Source organism: Myotis brandtii, unplaced genomic scaffold, assembly GCF_000412655.1.
Source record: "Myotis brandtii unplaced genomic scaffold, ASM41265v1 scaffold524, whole genome shotgun sequence".
Taxonomy (NCBI): domain Eukaryota; kingdom Metazoa; phylum Chordata; class Mammalia; order Chiroptera; family Vespertilionidae; genus Myotis; species Myotis brandtii.
Genome location: NW_005369911.1, coordinates 128,016 through 144,381, shown reverse-complemented (window position 1 = coordinate 144,381; position 16,366 = coordinate 128,016). Strand labels below are relative to the sequence as shown.

At 37.9% G+C, this 16,366-nt stretch overlaps 1 protein-coding gene across 1 annotated transcript in view; it reads left to right on the top strand.

Moving 5' to 3' along the window:
- Nucleotides 1-14,148: 14,148 nt before the first annotated feature.
- The window catches only part of LOC106728046 (double-headed protease inhibitor, submandibular gland-like), a 6,666-nt gene continuing 4,448 nt past the window's right edge, over nucleotides 14,149-16,366 (top strand). Inside the window, exons 1-2 of the mRNA XM_014548885.1 lie at nucleotides 14,149-14,300; nucleotides 16,010-16,023. Coding sequence (XP_014404371.1) covers nucleotides 14,234-14,300; nucleotides 16,010-16,023 — 81 coding nt within the window. The 5' untranslated portion in view covers nucleotides 14,149-14,233. The remainder of the gene's footprint in view (nucleotides 14,301-16,009; nucleotides 16,024-16,366) is intronic.

The following is a 16,366-nucleotide window of genomic DNA, read 5'->3' as shown; positions in this document are numbered from 1 at the left end:
CTTTTTTTATTCCAGATGAATTTTTGGAGAGTTTGTTCTAGATCTTTGAAATATTCTGTTGGTATTTTAATGGGGGATTTCATTGAATCTGTAGATTGCTTCAGGTAGTATGAATATTTTAATGATGTTGAGTCTACTAATCCATGAACATTGTAGCTTCTTCCATTTGGTTATATCTTCCTCTATCTCTTTTTTTCAATGTCCTGTAGTTTTCTGAGTACAGGTCTTTTACCTCCTTAGTTAACTTTGTTCCTAGGTATCTTACTTTTTTTGGTGCAGTGGTAAATATGATTTCTTTTCTCTCCTTTTCTTTTCTTTTCTTTTCTTTTCTTTCCTTTTCTTGTCATTTTCTCTTTCTATGAGTTAATTATTGGTATATAAAAAGGCCATAGATTTCTGGGTGTTAATTTTGTATCCTGCTACATTGCCAAATTCATTTATTAAGTCTAGTAGTTTTTTGATGGAGTCTTTGGGGTTTTCTATATACTGTATCATGTCATCTGCAAATAAGGACAGTTTTACTTCTTCTTTTCCAATTTGGATGCCTTTTATTTCTTCTTTTTGTCTGATCACTATGGCTAGCACTTCCAGTACTGTATCAAACAGGAGTGGTGAAAGTGGGCATCCCTGTCTTATTACTGTTCTTAGGGGAAATGGATTTAGTTTTTGCCCATTGACTATGATGTTGGCTGTAGGTTTGTCATACAAGGCTTTTATTATGTTGAGGTATGATCCCTCTACTCCCACTTTGCTGAGAGTTTTTATCAAGAAAGGGTGTTGGATTGCATGCATACAAGTCCTTTGGTTGATCTTTCCCCCTCACCCCCACCCTCCCCTGCTTTCCCTCCGAGTTTTGAGCATCTGATCGATGCTTCTCTGTCTCTACATCTGTTTTTGTTCATCGGTTTACATTGTTCATTATAATCCACAAATGAGTGAGAGCATGTTGTTGTGTCTTTATCTGGTTTTAGAATTAGGGTAATACTGGCTTCATAGAAAGAGCTTGGAAGTGTGCCTTCCTCTTGAATTTTTTGGAATAGTCTGAGGAGGATAGGTTTTAATTCTTTGAATACTTGGTAGAACTCCCCTGTAAAGCCGTCTGTACCAGGGATTTTGTTTGCTGGAAGATTTTTGATTGCTACTTCAATTTCTTCAGTAGTTATTGCCCTATTCAGGTTTTTGTATTCTTTCTGATTGAGTTTTGGGAGCTTGTATTTTTCTAAGAATATGTCCATTTCATCGAGGTTGTCCAGTTTGTTGGAATAGAGTTGCTCAAAGTATTTTTTCTTAATCCTTTGTGTTTCTGTGGGATCAGTTGTTACTTCACTTCTTTCATTTCTGATTTTGTTTATTTGGGTCCTCTCTCTTTGCTTCTTAGTGAGCCTGGCTAGAGGTTCATCAATCTTGTTTATCATTTCAAAGAACCAGCTCTTGGTTTGTTAACCTTTTGTATTGTTTTGTTTTTGTTTTTGTTTTTTGGTCTCTATGTAGTCTATTTCCACTCTGATCTTTATTATTTCCTTTCTTCTGGTTACTCTGGGCGTTTCTTGTTGCTGTCTTTCTAATTCTTTGAGTCATTGGGTTACATAATTTATTACCACTTTTTCTTGTTTTTTGAGGTGGGCCTGTAGAGCTATGAACTTCCCTCTCCAGGCTGCTTTCACTGTGTCCCATAGATTTTGGATTGTTGTGTTTTCATTGTCGTTTGTTACCAGAATGCTTTTTATTTCTTCCTTCATTTCTTTGGTAGCCCAATCATTGTTTAATGGTCATGTTTTCTCTCCTTCTTTTTTATAGCAGCTTAGAATTCCATTGTGTAGATGTACCACAGTTTTTTAATCTACTCATCTGCTGATGGCACTTAGGCTGTTTCTAAATCTTAGCTATGGTAAATTGTGCTGCTATGAATATAGGGGTACATATATCCTTTCTGATTAGTGTTTCTGGTTTCTTGGGATATATTCCTAGAAGTGGGGTTACTGGATCAAATGGGATTTCCATTTTTAATTTTTTGAGGAAGCTCCATACTGCTTTCCACAGTGGTTGCACCAGTCTGCATTCCCACCAGCAGTGCACAAGGGTTCCTTTTTCTCCACATCCTTGTCAGCACTTGATGTTTGTTGATTTCTTGATGATAGCCATTCTGACAGGTATGAGATAGTATCTCATTGTTGTTTTGATTTGCATTTCTCAGATGATTAGTGACTTTGAGCATGTTTTCATATGTCTCTGGGCCTTATGTATGTCCTCTTTCAAGAAGTGTCTATTTAGGTCCTTTGCCCATTTTTTGATTGGATGGTTTACCTTCCTTTTGTTAAGTTGCATGAATACTCTGTAAATTTTGGAGATTAAACCCTTATCTGAAATAGCATTGGCAAATATGTTCTCCCATGCAGTGGTCTTTCTTGTTGTTTTGTTGATGGTTTCTTTTGCTGTGCAGAAGCTTTTCATTTTGATGTAGTCCCATTTATTTATTTTCTCCTTAGTCACCATTGCCCTAGGAACTGTATTGGTAAAGATATTGATACTACATATGTCTGATATTTTGCTGCTTATGGGGTATTGTAGGATTTTTATAGTTTCCCATCTTAGGTTTAAGTCCTTTAGCCATTTTGAATTTGTTTTTGTGTATGGTGATCTAGTTTTAATTTTTTGCATGTATCTGACCAAATTTCCCAGCATTGTGTTTACTAACCATTGCTCTCTATCCTTTCTCTGACATATTGCTTTCTTCCATTTTGTTTACTTCTTTTTCTGGTGATTCCTCCTTTTCTTTCATATGGGGGCTGTTTCTTTCTCTCCCCATTTTCACTCCTCTCAGGATGTCTGGTTATGTGGCTCACTCTCTACCACGTTGACTTAAAGGTTCAAAATACAACTCGACAAAACACAACACAGGGCACAAAATGAAAATGTATTCACGATAACCCCAAATAAAGATGACCACCATAGCAAAGAGAATTAGGGGAGAGAAAATAGTGCAAAAGTGATATTGAGTAAAGGAAAAACTGTAATAGAGAAAAGAAAAAGAAGAATAAAGAAGGGGGAAAATATATGTATATGGGGAGAAAACTCCAAAAAACCAACAACTAATCCAAAAAATACAAACAACAACCACCCAGAAAAGAAGGAGAGAAGCTGAATCTAAAAAGGCAGAGCTTATATCCAGAAGGTAAGGTCAAGGAATTGAATGAATGAGGAAGTGGCCACGATTCAGTTTAGAGGAGATAGAAAGAGAATGAGTGTATAAGAAGAAAAGTAAAAAACAAAATACAAAAAATAGAAGAAAATAATAATTGAAAAATATATATATTAAAACTACCTTGGTGCAGGCACAACCCCAGTTGGAGGAGGCAGCTGATCGATGTTTCTCTCTCATTGATGTTTCTAACTCTCTCTCCCTCTCCCTTCTTCCTTGTAAAAAATCAAAAATCAATAAAATATATTTATAAAAAAAAATAAATGAAGCCCTAGCCAGTTTGACTCAGTGGATATGGGCATGTACCTCGGTTGCAGGCTCCTCCCTGGCCCTGCATGCAGAAGGCAACCAATCAATGTGTTTGGATATTTCTCTCTCTTTCTCTCTCTAAAAATCAATGGAAAAATATCCTCAATGAGGATTTGCCCATTGACTATGATGTTGGCTGTAGGTTTGTCATACAAGGCTTTTATTATGTTGAGGTATGATCCCTCTACTCCCACTTTGCTGAGAGTTTTTATCAAGAAAGGGTGTTGGATTTTGTCAAATGCTTTTTCTGCATTGATTGATATGATTATGGGATTTTTTGTCTCTTAATCTGTTTACGTGATGTATCACATTTATTGATTTGCAGATATTGTACCATCCTTGCATCCCCGGAATAAATCCCACTTGGTCATGGTGTATGAACTTTCTAATGTAATGCTGGATCTGATTTGCAAGAATTTTGTTGAGGATTTTAGCATCTATGTTCATCAAAGATATTGGCCTTTAATTCTCTTTTTTTGTGGTGTCTTTATCTGGTTTTAGAATTAGGGTAATACTGGCTTCATAGAAAGAGCTTGGAAGTGTGCCTTCCTCTTGAATTTTTTGGAATAGTCTGAGGAGGATAGGTTTTAATTCTTTGAATACTTGGTAGAACTCCCCTGTAAAGCCGTCTGTACCAGGGATTTTGTTTGCTGGAAGATTTTTGATTGCTACTTCAATTTCTTCAGTAGTTATTGCCCTATTCAGGTTTTTGTATTCTTTCTGATTGAGTTTTGGGAGCTTGTATTTTTCTAAGAATATGTCCATTTCATCGAGGTTGTCCAGTTTATTGGAATAGAGTTGCTCAAAGTATTTTTTCTTAATCCTTTGTGTTTCTGTGGGATCAGTTGTTACTTCACTTCTTTCATTTCTGATTTTGTTTATTTGGGTCCTCTCTCTTTGCTTCTTAGTGAGCCTGGCTAGAGGTTCATCAATCTTGTTTATCATTTCAAAGAACCAGCTCTTGGTTTGTTAACCTTTTGTATTGTTTTGTTTTTGTTTTTGTTTTTTGGTCTCTATGTAGTCTATTTCCACTCTGATCTTTATTATTTCCTTTCTTCTGGTTACTCTGGGCGTTTCTTGTTGCTGTCTTTCTAATTCTTTGAGTCATTGGGTTACATAATTTATTACCACTTTTTCTTGTTTTTTGAGGTGGGCCTGTAGAGCTATGAACTTCCCTCTCCAGGCTGCTTTCACTGTGTCCCATAGATTTTGGATTGTTGTGTTTTCATTGTCGTTTGTTACCAGAATGCTTTTTATTTCTTCCTTCATTTCTTTGGTAGCCCAATCATTGTTTAATGGTCATGTTTTCTCTTCCATTCAGCTACCCTATGTCTTTTGATTGGGGAATTTAATCCATTTACATTTAAAGTTATTATTGATAGTTACTTGTTTGTCACCATTTTTATTCTTTATGCCTGTGTTCCTTCTTCCCTTCCTGTTTCTTCTTTTTACAGAAGTCCCTTTAGCATTTCTTACGTTGCTGGTTTGGTGGTAATAAACTCCTTTAGATTTTTTTTGTCTGTGAAGCTCCTGATTTCACCTTCAATTTTGAATGATAGCTTTGCTGGGTATAGTATTCTTGGATTCAGACCCTTGCTTTGCATGACTTGTATATTTCATCAGTCTTTTTGGGTTCATCTTGTTTGGGACTCTGTGAGTTTTTTGGACTTGTGTGAGTTTTTTCTTCCCAATATCAGGGATGTTTTCTGTCATTATTTCTTCAAACAGATTTTCTAGTCCTTGCTCAGTTTCCTCTCCTTCTGACACCCTTATTACACAGATTTTGTTTCATTTCATGATTCCTAAAGCTTCCTTAGGCTCTCCACCTGCTTTTTAAGTTTTTTTTTCCAGTAGTTGCACTGCTTGGGTGTTCTTTCCTACCTTGTATTGTAGCTCACTGATGCAATACTCAATGTCTTCCAACCTACTGTTGATGCTTTCTATTGTGTTCTTTATTGCAGCTATGCCATTCTTCATTTCCTCTTGGTTCTTCTTCATTTAGTCTTGATTCTTATACATGTTGAATTTTTCTTTCATCTTTTTCAGGGTCCTTATGACCATTGCTCTCTATCCTTTCTCTGACATATTGCTTTCTTCCATTTTGTTTACTTCTTTTTCTGGTGATTCCTCCTTTTCTTTCATATGGGGGCTGTTTCTTTCTCTCCCCATTTTCACTCCTCTCAGGATGTCTGGTTATGTGGCTCACTCTCTACCACGTTGACTTAAAGGTTCAAAATACAACTCGACAAAACACAACACAGGGCACAAAATGAAAATGTATTCACGATAACCCCAAATAAAGATGACCACCATAGCAAAGAGAATTAGGGGAGAGAAAATAGTGCAAAAGTGATATTGAGTAAAGGAAAAACTGTAATAGAGAAAAGAAAAAGAAGAATAAAGAAGGGGGAAAATATATGTATATGGGGAGAAAACTCCAAAAAACCAACAACTAATCCAAAAAATACAAACAACAACCACCCAGAAAAGAAGGAGAGAAGCTGAATCTAAAAAGGCAGAGCTTATATCCAGAAGGTAAGGTCAAGGAATTGAATGAATGAGGAAGTGGCCACGATTCAGTTTAGAGGAGATAGAAAGAGAATGAGTGTATAAGAAGAAAAGTAAAAAACAAAATACAAAAAATAGAAGAAAATAATAATTGAAAAATATATATATTAAAACTACCTTGGTGCAGGCACAACCCCAGTTGGAGGAGGCAGCTGATCGATGTTTCTCTCTCATTGATGTTTCTAACTCTCTCTCCCTCTCCCTTCTTCCTTGTAAAAAATCAAAAATCAATAAAATATATTTATAAAAAAAAATAAATGAAGCCCTAGCCAGTTTGACTCAGTGGATATGGGCATGTACCTCGGTTGCAGGCTCCTCCCTGGCCCTGCATGCAGAAGGCAACCAATCAATGTGTTTGGATATTTCTCTCTCTTTCTCTCTCTAAAAATCAATGGAAAAATATCCTCAATGAGGATTTTTTTAAAAAGGAAATGAATTTACATTATGTAAATAAATATACATGGTGTATTCCAATAAAACTGTATTTACAAAATTGGTGGTGGGCCCAGTTTGACCTGTGGGCTGTAAACCAGTAAGCAGTAGGAATCTCTCTCTTTCCTTCTTTTTTGTATCTTAATTGTCATCTTTTTGCTCCTTTCTATACTATTAAATACCAGCCACACTTCTCATTCTATGATAATGATAATAGGAGCTAATAAATGTTGACATTTCTAAATACTTAATGTGAGCTTGAAACTGAGAAAAGCAATTGGCAAGATTCACATTTGTACCCCAATTCAATACTCTTTCTGACCTTCTTGGGTGACTTTGACCAAGGCCAGTCTCCTATGTTACACACATAGCTCATAGTAAATGAAGTGAATGTGTCCTCAAATAACTCTTCCTGTGGCCTTTACCAATGACGGATGATATCTGTTTTCCAAATAGAAAAAATTATATAATAAGACATTTGTTTTTTTTCCTAATACCATCTTGGCACACAGGTAGATCCCTTTTCCTTTCCGGTATTGAAATTAAAGTTCTATCTCAATAATATGTGACTGTAAATCATTCTTCAAGCATGAAGAGAGAACAGAGAAAAAGCTTTGTCCATTGAAGATCAGTCCCAGGTAAATAAATCAAACTATTTTTCATCCTCATTGGAATTTTATTTGACCATAGAGGTCCTTCTGCGTTATTCTGATATTCTGCCTTCCATCAAGCCAAGATGTTACAGTCCTTGTAAATATGTTTCAAGCCTGTAGATTCCTTGCATTTTAGCTGGTTTTTCTTCTTTTAGAATTTTAGACCTTTTTTCTCTTCAGTGGCCAAACAGATTTGAATGTCTCCATCTTTTACAACTCTTTTCGTTTGTTTCATCTCCAAATGACCTCTTCATAACACAGATCTTTTCATTCCCCAATTTAGACTCTTGGAAAATTCCTACAAGGCAGCTGCACTGCAGTAGAGCAAAGCAAAATGAGACAAACCTGAAATCTAGTCATTGTCTTCCCCCCTCTCTTTTATCTTCCATAGAGTTCATCACCAAATCTGGTAAAGTTGCTCCAAGTCAACATCACCCTTTCATGATTGACCACAACAGCTTTACAAATGATCTTCCTGCTTCAGTCTTGGCCCTTCCATTGCATTCTCCTCTCTAGGCAGAATAATGACCTGAAATCCAAATTTGATGATATTACACTTAAAACCCTTAAGTGGCTTCTCTAGTTCCCAAGATGAACTCCAAACTCTTGACATACAAGGCTTCTGTTCACCTCTTTAGCTTTAACTCTTGCATTGCTTTCTATCTCTTATACCTTGAGTAATTATCTTGAACTTGTTCTTACATGTTTCCTCTTGCTAACATATCCTCTTTATCCATCACTGATCCTTCTCCCATTTTTTCTTCTATTTCACAAGGTCCATTTCTCCAAACTCTAGACTAGTTTGTTCTCACCTCAGGCAAGGTGCAGGTGGTCTTTGGAAACTTTCCCTAACCTTTTTTTTCTCAGAATGTGAATTAGTTATTCCTTTGATATGGTCCTATAACATGCTGTCCTTACACCTATATTACCAGATGTCACTGTTTTGTAATTGCTTATTTACAAGTCTATCCTTTCACTGACCTATGACTCCTTTATGCAAAGAGACAGTTTGATATTCTTGTTTATATCCCTGGTGCCTAGTACATTACCTGGCATGGAGCAACATATTAAAAGGTTTTCAGTGAACTTAAGATAATTGTAAAAGGAGGCTGGTCAGGGCATGGTTCAATGGTTGACTGTCAACCTATGAACCAGGAGGTCACAGTTCGATTCCCCATCGAGGCATATGCCTGTTGCGGGCTCAATCCCCAGTAGGGGGCGAGCAGGAGGCAGTTGATCAGTGATTCTCTCTCATTATTGATGTTGCTATCTCTCCCTTTCCCTTCCTCTCTAAAATCAATAAAAATAAATATTGTTTTTTAATTTTAAAAGGAAATTTAGGACAGATATTCTCAGTTCTGGCCTATTGACATAAAACGTACAAGAATAGGGGAGAACCATTATTTCTCAAAGAATTTAGAGAATTTTTACCTTCCCTCCCTGGTACAAATTAAAAATTGCTGGTGCCCTGGCCAGTGTGGCTCATATAGTTGAGCATTGTCCCTTGCACCAAAAGGTTGCTGGGTTGATTCCCAGTCAGGGCACATGTCCAGGTTGCAGCTCAATCACAGGTAGAGGGTGTGTAGGAGGCAGCTGATTGATGTTTGGCTCTTGCCTGACAAATTGCTTGCCTCCATTTCATTTACTTCCTTTCCCAGTGCTTCCTCCTTTTCTTTCATATGGGGGCTGTTTCTTTCTCTCCCCATTTTCACTTAGAGGGTGTGTAGGAGGCAGCTGATTGATGTTTGGCTCTTGCATCTCTCTCTCTCTCTTTCTCTCTCTTTCTCTCTCTCTCTCTCTTTCCTCTCTCTCTAAAAAAAAATCAATAAAAATTGCTGACACCAATGGTTGGAAACAAGCTAGATACATGAACATAGAACTTATAAAATGTACCCTCCCACCCCCAGGAAGGCTAGACTCATGAGGTATTTTTCAGAAATATGAACAAATGCTAAAGCTAAAAAGGAATGCAAATGCAGCATGAGACCATAAAAATATACTGTGAAATATATTGTTGTAATTAGCATTGTGCTTTCTACTAATTAATTTCTTTTTTATCAGCTAAAATATGGTATGTAGTGATAAAGACAATCTCAATCAGGAAAAGGTTGATAAAACCTTTTAGGATGATAAAATCCTAGACTGACAGAGCTAGAAGAAAATTAGAGATGATTTATACAGCATATTTAATATAGGGGAATCCTGAAGCCAGGAGAGGAAAAGTAATTTTCTGAGCTTACCTAAAGTGGGTATAAATCAGAAATACAAACTCAAGTATATGTTTTTTTAAGCTCATGTTCCTTACATCAGTCTCTTTGGCCTTATGGTCCCTCTATGCTCTTCATGCAAATAATATTATCTATCTGATTATGGTTTGGGACAAAAGAAATGGATTTTTTAGTCAATGATCCTAGAAAATTGTTCATTATCTACAGAAATGGTCACTTCTGTTTGTGGGATATTTCAATTCCAAATCTATGGAACATGTGGCAGGATAATAGTACACTTGCTGAGATTTTAGCATATAGTAGTGAGATTAACAGTGAAAAGTGACTTCCAATGCCTTGACTTATATGAAAGGAGTCCTGGGAGCAGTGCTGAAATGAACAATCACCAATTTATTATGTTCTTATCTCTGGATCTACTTTGCTCTTCAAATGTTAAGTGAGAAAATTGCCAGAACTATTGCCAAGGTCTCTAAAAATGAGTGATTGACAAGTTGTGTCCACAAAGGATATTTGCTTAAATCCAGGTCTCGGGTCACAGGACAGACATTGATGAATCAAGCAGGAAATACCCACCCTTCCCCACCCAGAGGCTGTTCCTATGCACTCAGAAGAGCTGTAGGCCGTTGGATGAGTCCAGTTTTTTTGTGTGTTTTTTTAAATATATTTTATTGATTTATTTTTTTTTTTACAGAGAGGAAGGGAGAGGGATAGAGAGTTAGAAACATCGATGAGAGAGAAACATCGACCAGCTGCCTCCTGCACACCCCCTACTGGGGATGTGCACGCAACCTAGGTACATGCCCTTGACCGGAATGGAACCTGGGACCTTTCAGTCCGCAGGCCGACGCTCTATCCACTGAGCCAAACCGGTTAGGGCGATGAGTCCAGTTTTAAGTGCCCACTAAAGGATTTCTGGTGGAGCTGCTTAACCCCAGATCAGCACTGACCTAAAAGCACAAAATAAGACTCTAAAGAAGAATGAAATTGTGATAGTAATTTTAATGTCAATATTTCAAACAAGAAGTAATAACATCAACAATGCAAGCAGTATTTAAAAGCTATTAGTCTTTCTTGTATCTCTCCTCTGCATTGCAAAACTAGCAGAAAAAAGTATGTAATTGACTTAAAGGATATTTGAGTTAAACTGAACAAAAGCATAAATTATAGGAAAGAATTACACTTTGTAACTTGAATACTTTCGAAAGTAAACAAAACAGAAGGTATAAAATTTTCAAGAAAAATGAAAGGGGCTGAGTTCTAATACTGACAAAGACTATTGCTTGATCACATCCTGAAAAGGCAAAAGACTACTGAGTGTGTGACTAAAAACATGTTTCACAAACCCTAGATTCAGGAGTTCTCAATCTCAAAAGTCACCCTGTCCCATGTGTGACACAGAATCAAGGAGCAACCTCAGTGAAGGGAACCATTTATGGCTGGTTTAGACCACCAGAATGCAGGATACAACTAGGATTGTCCAGATCAGAGGGCCTGCTCTCATTTTTTGATCACTTATTGACCATGTTAGATCCTCATAAACTCCAATAGTGAATGGGACCAAATCTCCTCATATCCAGGCAGAGTGGAGGGCTCAGAATTGAATGTAATTTTATATAGAGGCAGAGAAGGACTAGATAATTTTGTACAACTATATTTATTGATGGAAACTCACACCTACTGTGTGGGGGACCACAGTGGGGACTGCTAGGGAGTCAGGCAGTACAGACCCACATTTAGGGCTGGCTGCCCTAGTATCCCAGCCAATCAATTTGTTTTGAGACAAAAACCTTGAGCCTGTTAAGCAACAGGCTTAATAGAAATGGGTGTGGATCCTTTGAAGTGACTTTTAATTTGGGCAATGTATTGTGTTGATGCTGACTTCAGCATAATTCTATATACTGTTTTTAAATCTTTAGTTATTGAGTAGGTGACAAAAGGAAAAAAGAAAAATGAAGTCATGTTAGAATTTATTGATGGTTAATTTCTCTGTCATGCCTATGAGAATTTCCAAAAAGGGAAGAACATGGGAGGTAGATTTCTAGACAATTATTCTTGAACTGTGCATTAAAAATAAGGAAATAATATTTTAAAACTTATAATTTTCCTGGAGAAGAAGGTACACACAAAATAAAACCTAGTTGGTGGAAGATTAGATATGAATGTTAAAATTAGAGAGGAATAAAAACTCCTACATTTTCCTGTAAGGGTTACTACTGACAAAGCTTACCAGAGTGAAACTGGAGAGAAGCCATTAAAAATGGGAATTGGCATGAAGATTTCTGGGGGAAATGTTGACCTTGAAGCTGCTATGGATATCCAGAAGGTGATGTCCAATAAGTAGTGGAGAACTGAGTCTAGGATCAGGTGGCAGATCCTCCCTCACCATCTTTGGGAAAGTAAGTAGAGGCAGAAATCCCATATTGACACAAGGGTGGGTGGTGGTGTGAGAAAGTATGGCAAACCAGAAAGAATCTTGTACCAGTTTCAGGGGATCTGATTCACTGAGTGGTCTCACTTCCTCTTTTTATTTTATTTTATTTTATTTGGAATCTAGTTTAGAAGTTCTCAAATGAACTTGCATGCAACCTTGAGGTCTGTGCAGAAAATGTAGGTATTCATGAGTCCTAGCTTGCTTCTATTTAAGTTACTTCCTTTAAAAATATCTGTTAAGTTTATTACTGGCCTCATAAAATTACCTTTGGGAGGAAAAACGCTCCATTTCTTAAGTAAACAACAGCAATGAAAAGTTTGGAAACCACAGATCCTGATGCTTGTTCAGGGCCCCACCAGCTCTAACATCCTGTGAGCCATTGTTCTTATTTCTATCTACTTAGAACATGGTCAGTCTAGTGAGATGCTTCACTCTAACTTGAGAGGAAGATCACTTATCCCATTCAGAGAAGCTTCTAGAGAGCATTTCATTGTATTATGCATATTTCAAACATTGATGAAGCATTGAAATATGGGTGAGGTAATAAGTATTCAAATTTCACAATGGTATTACTGAGATTATACAACTCTACCTGAGGGAAAGAGGTGGCATTGGAAAAAATAAATAGTATGAGTGAGAGAGACACTCCTTAAAAAATTAGAAACAAATGCAGTGAGTGCTGTGAGATCATAAGATCTGAAATTAGAAGATCCAGTTTGGGTCAAGATCCTATCACTCAGTAGCTGTGTGCTTTGGGAATTTGCTTAACGCCCCTAATCTTTGAGTTTGTCCTTTGGGAATTTACTCTATTTTAACTCTATCTTCTGGAACACTAATGTGAGGACCACATGAGATAATAGGGATGAATTTCTAAGTAATTGGAAATTATTGGATGGCCATCAGGTGATCAGAGCCTGCCAGCTGGGGAAAGGGACCAAGAGGTGGTCAGTGTGCCTCATAGTGACTGGTCCAGTGGTCGTTCTGCTGTTAGGGTGAATTTGCATAGTACCCTCTTATTATATAGGATAGAGGCCTGGTGCACGGGTGGGGGCCACCTGAAGGGGGCCCCAGATTGTGGTGGGGGGTTCCCACTGGGGGTGGGGCCAGCCTGGGTGAGGGGCCGCAGGCAGTTTCCAGGCCGGCCACACTCCGGCTTTGTCAGAAGGGATGTCAGAAGACATCCAGTCTAATTAGCATATTACTCTTTTATTAGTTTGTGTTAAACAAAATATCATGCTTATAATCTTAAGAGGCATGAGAAAGAATGCTAAAATCAGATTATTCAATACCCATTTTAGTTATTGAAGTAACATATCCTAATAAAGGAAAAATGTATTTCAGGAGAGAAGTTAAGGCCTAGGATTTTGTAGAACTAGCTCTCCTGATGATGAACTATGTGACTAAGTAGAATACATTTTTTAAAAATATTTTTTTATTGATTTCAGAAAGGAAGGAAGAGAAAGAGAGAGATAGAAACATCAATGATGAGAGAGAATAATTGATTGGCTGCCTCCTGCATGCCCCCTACTGGGGGTTGAGCCTGCAACCTGGGCATGTGCCCTTGACCGGAATTGAACCCAGTACCTTTTATTTCGTAGGCCAATGCTCTATCCACTGAGCCAAGCCAGCTAGGGCTAAATAGAATACATTTAATCTTTCTGAGTTTGTTGTCCCATCTGCCAAGTAGCAACAATACTGGTCTATAAAATTCACCAGTTTATTTTAATCATTTAACAGACCTTCATAGAACATTGTAAAGTTCTTCATACTCTGAAAAATCAAGGTGTTACAACGCTATCTATTCCTGTTGCCTACTATTGTACATTTTAAAGAAATGTTGCTTTTACTTTCTATTTCAACTTTCCTGTATTTAATCTAACCTTTTAAATGTTTTATTTAAGTATAATTGGTATATTAGTTTAAATATATTACTTATATTAGTTTCAGGTGTACAACATAGTGATTTGACATTTTTATGTCAATGAGATCTAGTGGTTATTCATCACCTTGCAAACTTATACCCTTTACACATGTCATTTTAATTTTTATTTCTTCTTACTACACCTATGATATTTGTTCTCAAATATAGTCATGCCATTGTATTTGCTGATAAATCAAAAGATTATTACGTAAAACACCTTTGGTAGATGAGTTTCAGGGTGTAACTGTATCAACTGTCTATAAATCAAGATAATAAGGAAGATTTCCTTGACCAATGAAAAAATACCCTAGCTTGGGTAAACAGCCAATCATCATTGTAAAGGTCAATTTTTAATGAGGGTGGGACCCTGCATTGCATATGTGCACTATATATACACACGAGTGTATTAGGCAGATTACCTTTTCTCTGTCTCTCTCTCTGGACTTGTTGCCTCGGAGCAGCATAGCCCTAGCACCCTCATTCATCCCCACGATGAAGACCATCACTGCTCTTGCCGTTCTTGCTCTAGTAGCCACTACATGGGCTGTTTCTCCACCTGGTGAGTTAAGAATCCTTTTAAATACTCGTGCCTTTATGCTAACTGCAATATATTCAGTCCTTAGTAAGAGTAGAATGCTGAAGTTAGAAGAAAATTTAGAAAGTATCTATTTGGATTGGTCTGATTGACAAAGTGGGAGAAGGGTCAGATCTTCAGGAAAAGGAAGAGAGATGGAGAAGATTAAAAGGATTGTGGGCCCTTCACCCAGTTCCAGATCAGGATCCCTCAAGATTCTGACTTGCCCTTTCAGAAACCACTCATGAAATGTTGAGACCATAACCCAACCTTGCCCTGGGCATGCCCACAAGAACTCTTGAAGACCTGTGACAGCCCTTCCTCCAAAGACCAGAGATTTCCCCATGGTTCTTCCCCAGAGATCACATGCATCTCTGTCTCCACCCTGACTTTGGCCCTGAGTAAAGAAGTGACCTCTCTTAGGTCTGGCCTGGGCAAGGGATGTTGGGAAATGGTGTCCGAGAAAGAAAGGGGAGTTTATCCGTTAACCGTGCAGGTACTCGGACATTTAAAGTAGTTACCAGCAAAAAGACTGCTTTGGGCTGGTAGGACCGTGGCAGGCAATTTCATCTGACCTTATATTAGTATATTTATGACTGCCGGAGGAATTATGCCACACAAATAGTTATAGTTACAATCCACACAGCAATTTATTCTCCTTTTATCATTGCAGTGGGCACAAAGCTTATCAGCACATAGCACACTGTTACTCAAAACTTTCCTGGTGCCATGGGGACAGGCTTAAAGGGAGCTCCCAAAGCCTGGCTTCCTCTCCAGGCAGCAGCGGCACCTTCTCTGGCTGGATGGTCAGGTCAGGAACGAAGTTTCAGTTTCAGGGCAGCGTTGCCTTCAGAGATCCCTGTGGCATGGAGCGAAGCGGTGTGGGGAAAGGGTCTGCGCCCAAACTGAAGGCAGCGAAGATAAACCTCCAGCGATCAGAGCCACCAGTGCAGCGCAGGGATCAAAGCAATCAGCGTTTACCAGGGCGATCTAGCGAGGATCAACTTGAATGGTGTTCGGGGACCCTTTAAATAGCCTGTAGTACCCACGGCAGTCCAGCGGGGGGTGTAAGGGGATTCTGGTAAACAAAATGCATAGCAAGATCTCAAGTTCAACATTAGTTCCAAAGGGCATATCAGAAAACAAACTTGTCAACACTTGGTTTCACTCTGGGGAGGGGGCGGCATATAAGTCATCAGACATATGGTTATCATGGCAAGTCACTCTAAGTCAGTAATTGAAGTTCGAATCCTTCGGGGCAGTGGGGAACATGTCCTTAATATCACACTTTAAGTTTCAGGAAAGTTAACTCAAACATTTTAAAACTTTTAAACAAACTTGTCAACACTTGGTTTCACTCTGGGGAGGGGGCGGCATATAAGTCATCAGACATATGGTTATCATGGCAAGTCACTCTAAGTCAGTAATTGAAGTTCGAATCCTTCGGGGCAGTGGGGAACATGTCCTTAATATCACACTTTAAGTTTCAGGAAAGTTAACTCAAACATTTTAAAACCTTTTAAACATTTTTTGGCATTTTTAAACGTTTTTAAACATTTCTATATTTTACTACAACACGTGGTTTTAGTTACTGTGAACAATGAATCCAGTTTTGCATTTCTAACCATGGAATTTGCTTTCTCCAATTCCTTCTCTCCAATTACATCTCCTTCCCCTCTCTTTTGGTGATCAAGCAATTGGGAAAGCGGTGAGTACAGCCTTCTGTGTGTGGTCTTTGTACAAACAAAATCAGAGCTAATGTGTAAATGAGCTAGGGAGGTAGCTAAACTGGCTCACAGTAAACCAAAATGATTCCTCAGGGGGTGATACTGTTCCTACTCTTCTTTTCCTGGTGGTTCTTTCTTAAAAGGTTACAAAAGGAGTCTCCTTGCAAACGGGGAGTAACAGATAAAGTAAATTTTACTTTTGGGCAGCATTTTAAACTTTTCTGATTATTTTTCACATTAATTATTCCTTTGGACTTGCATTATAACCCTAAAAGGAGAGAATAATATTTTCTTCTTAAACAGCCAATTATTTGTGTGTGTGTG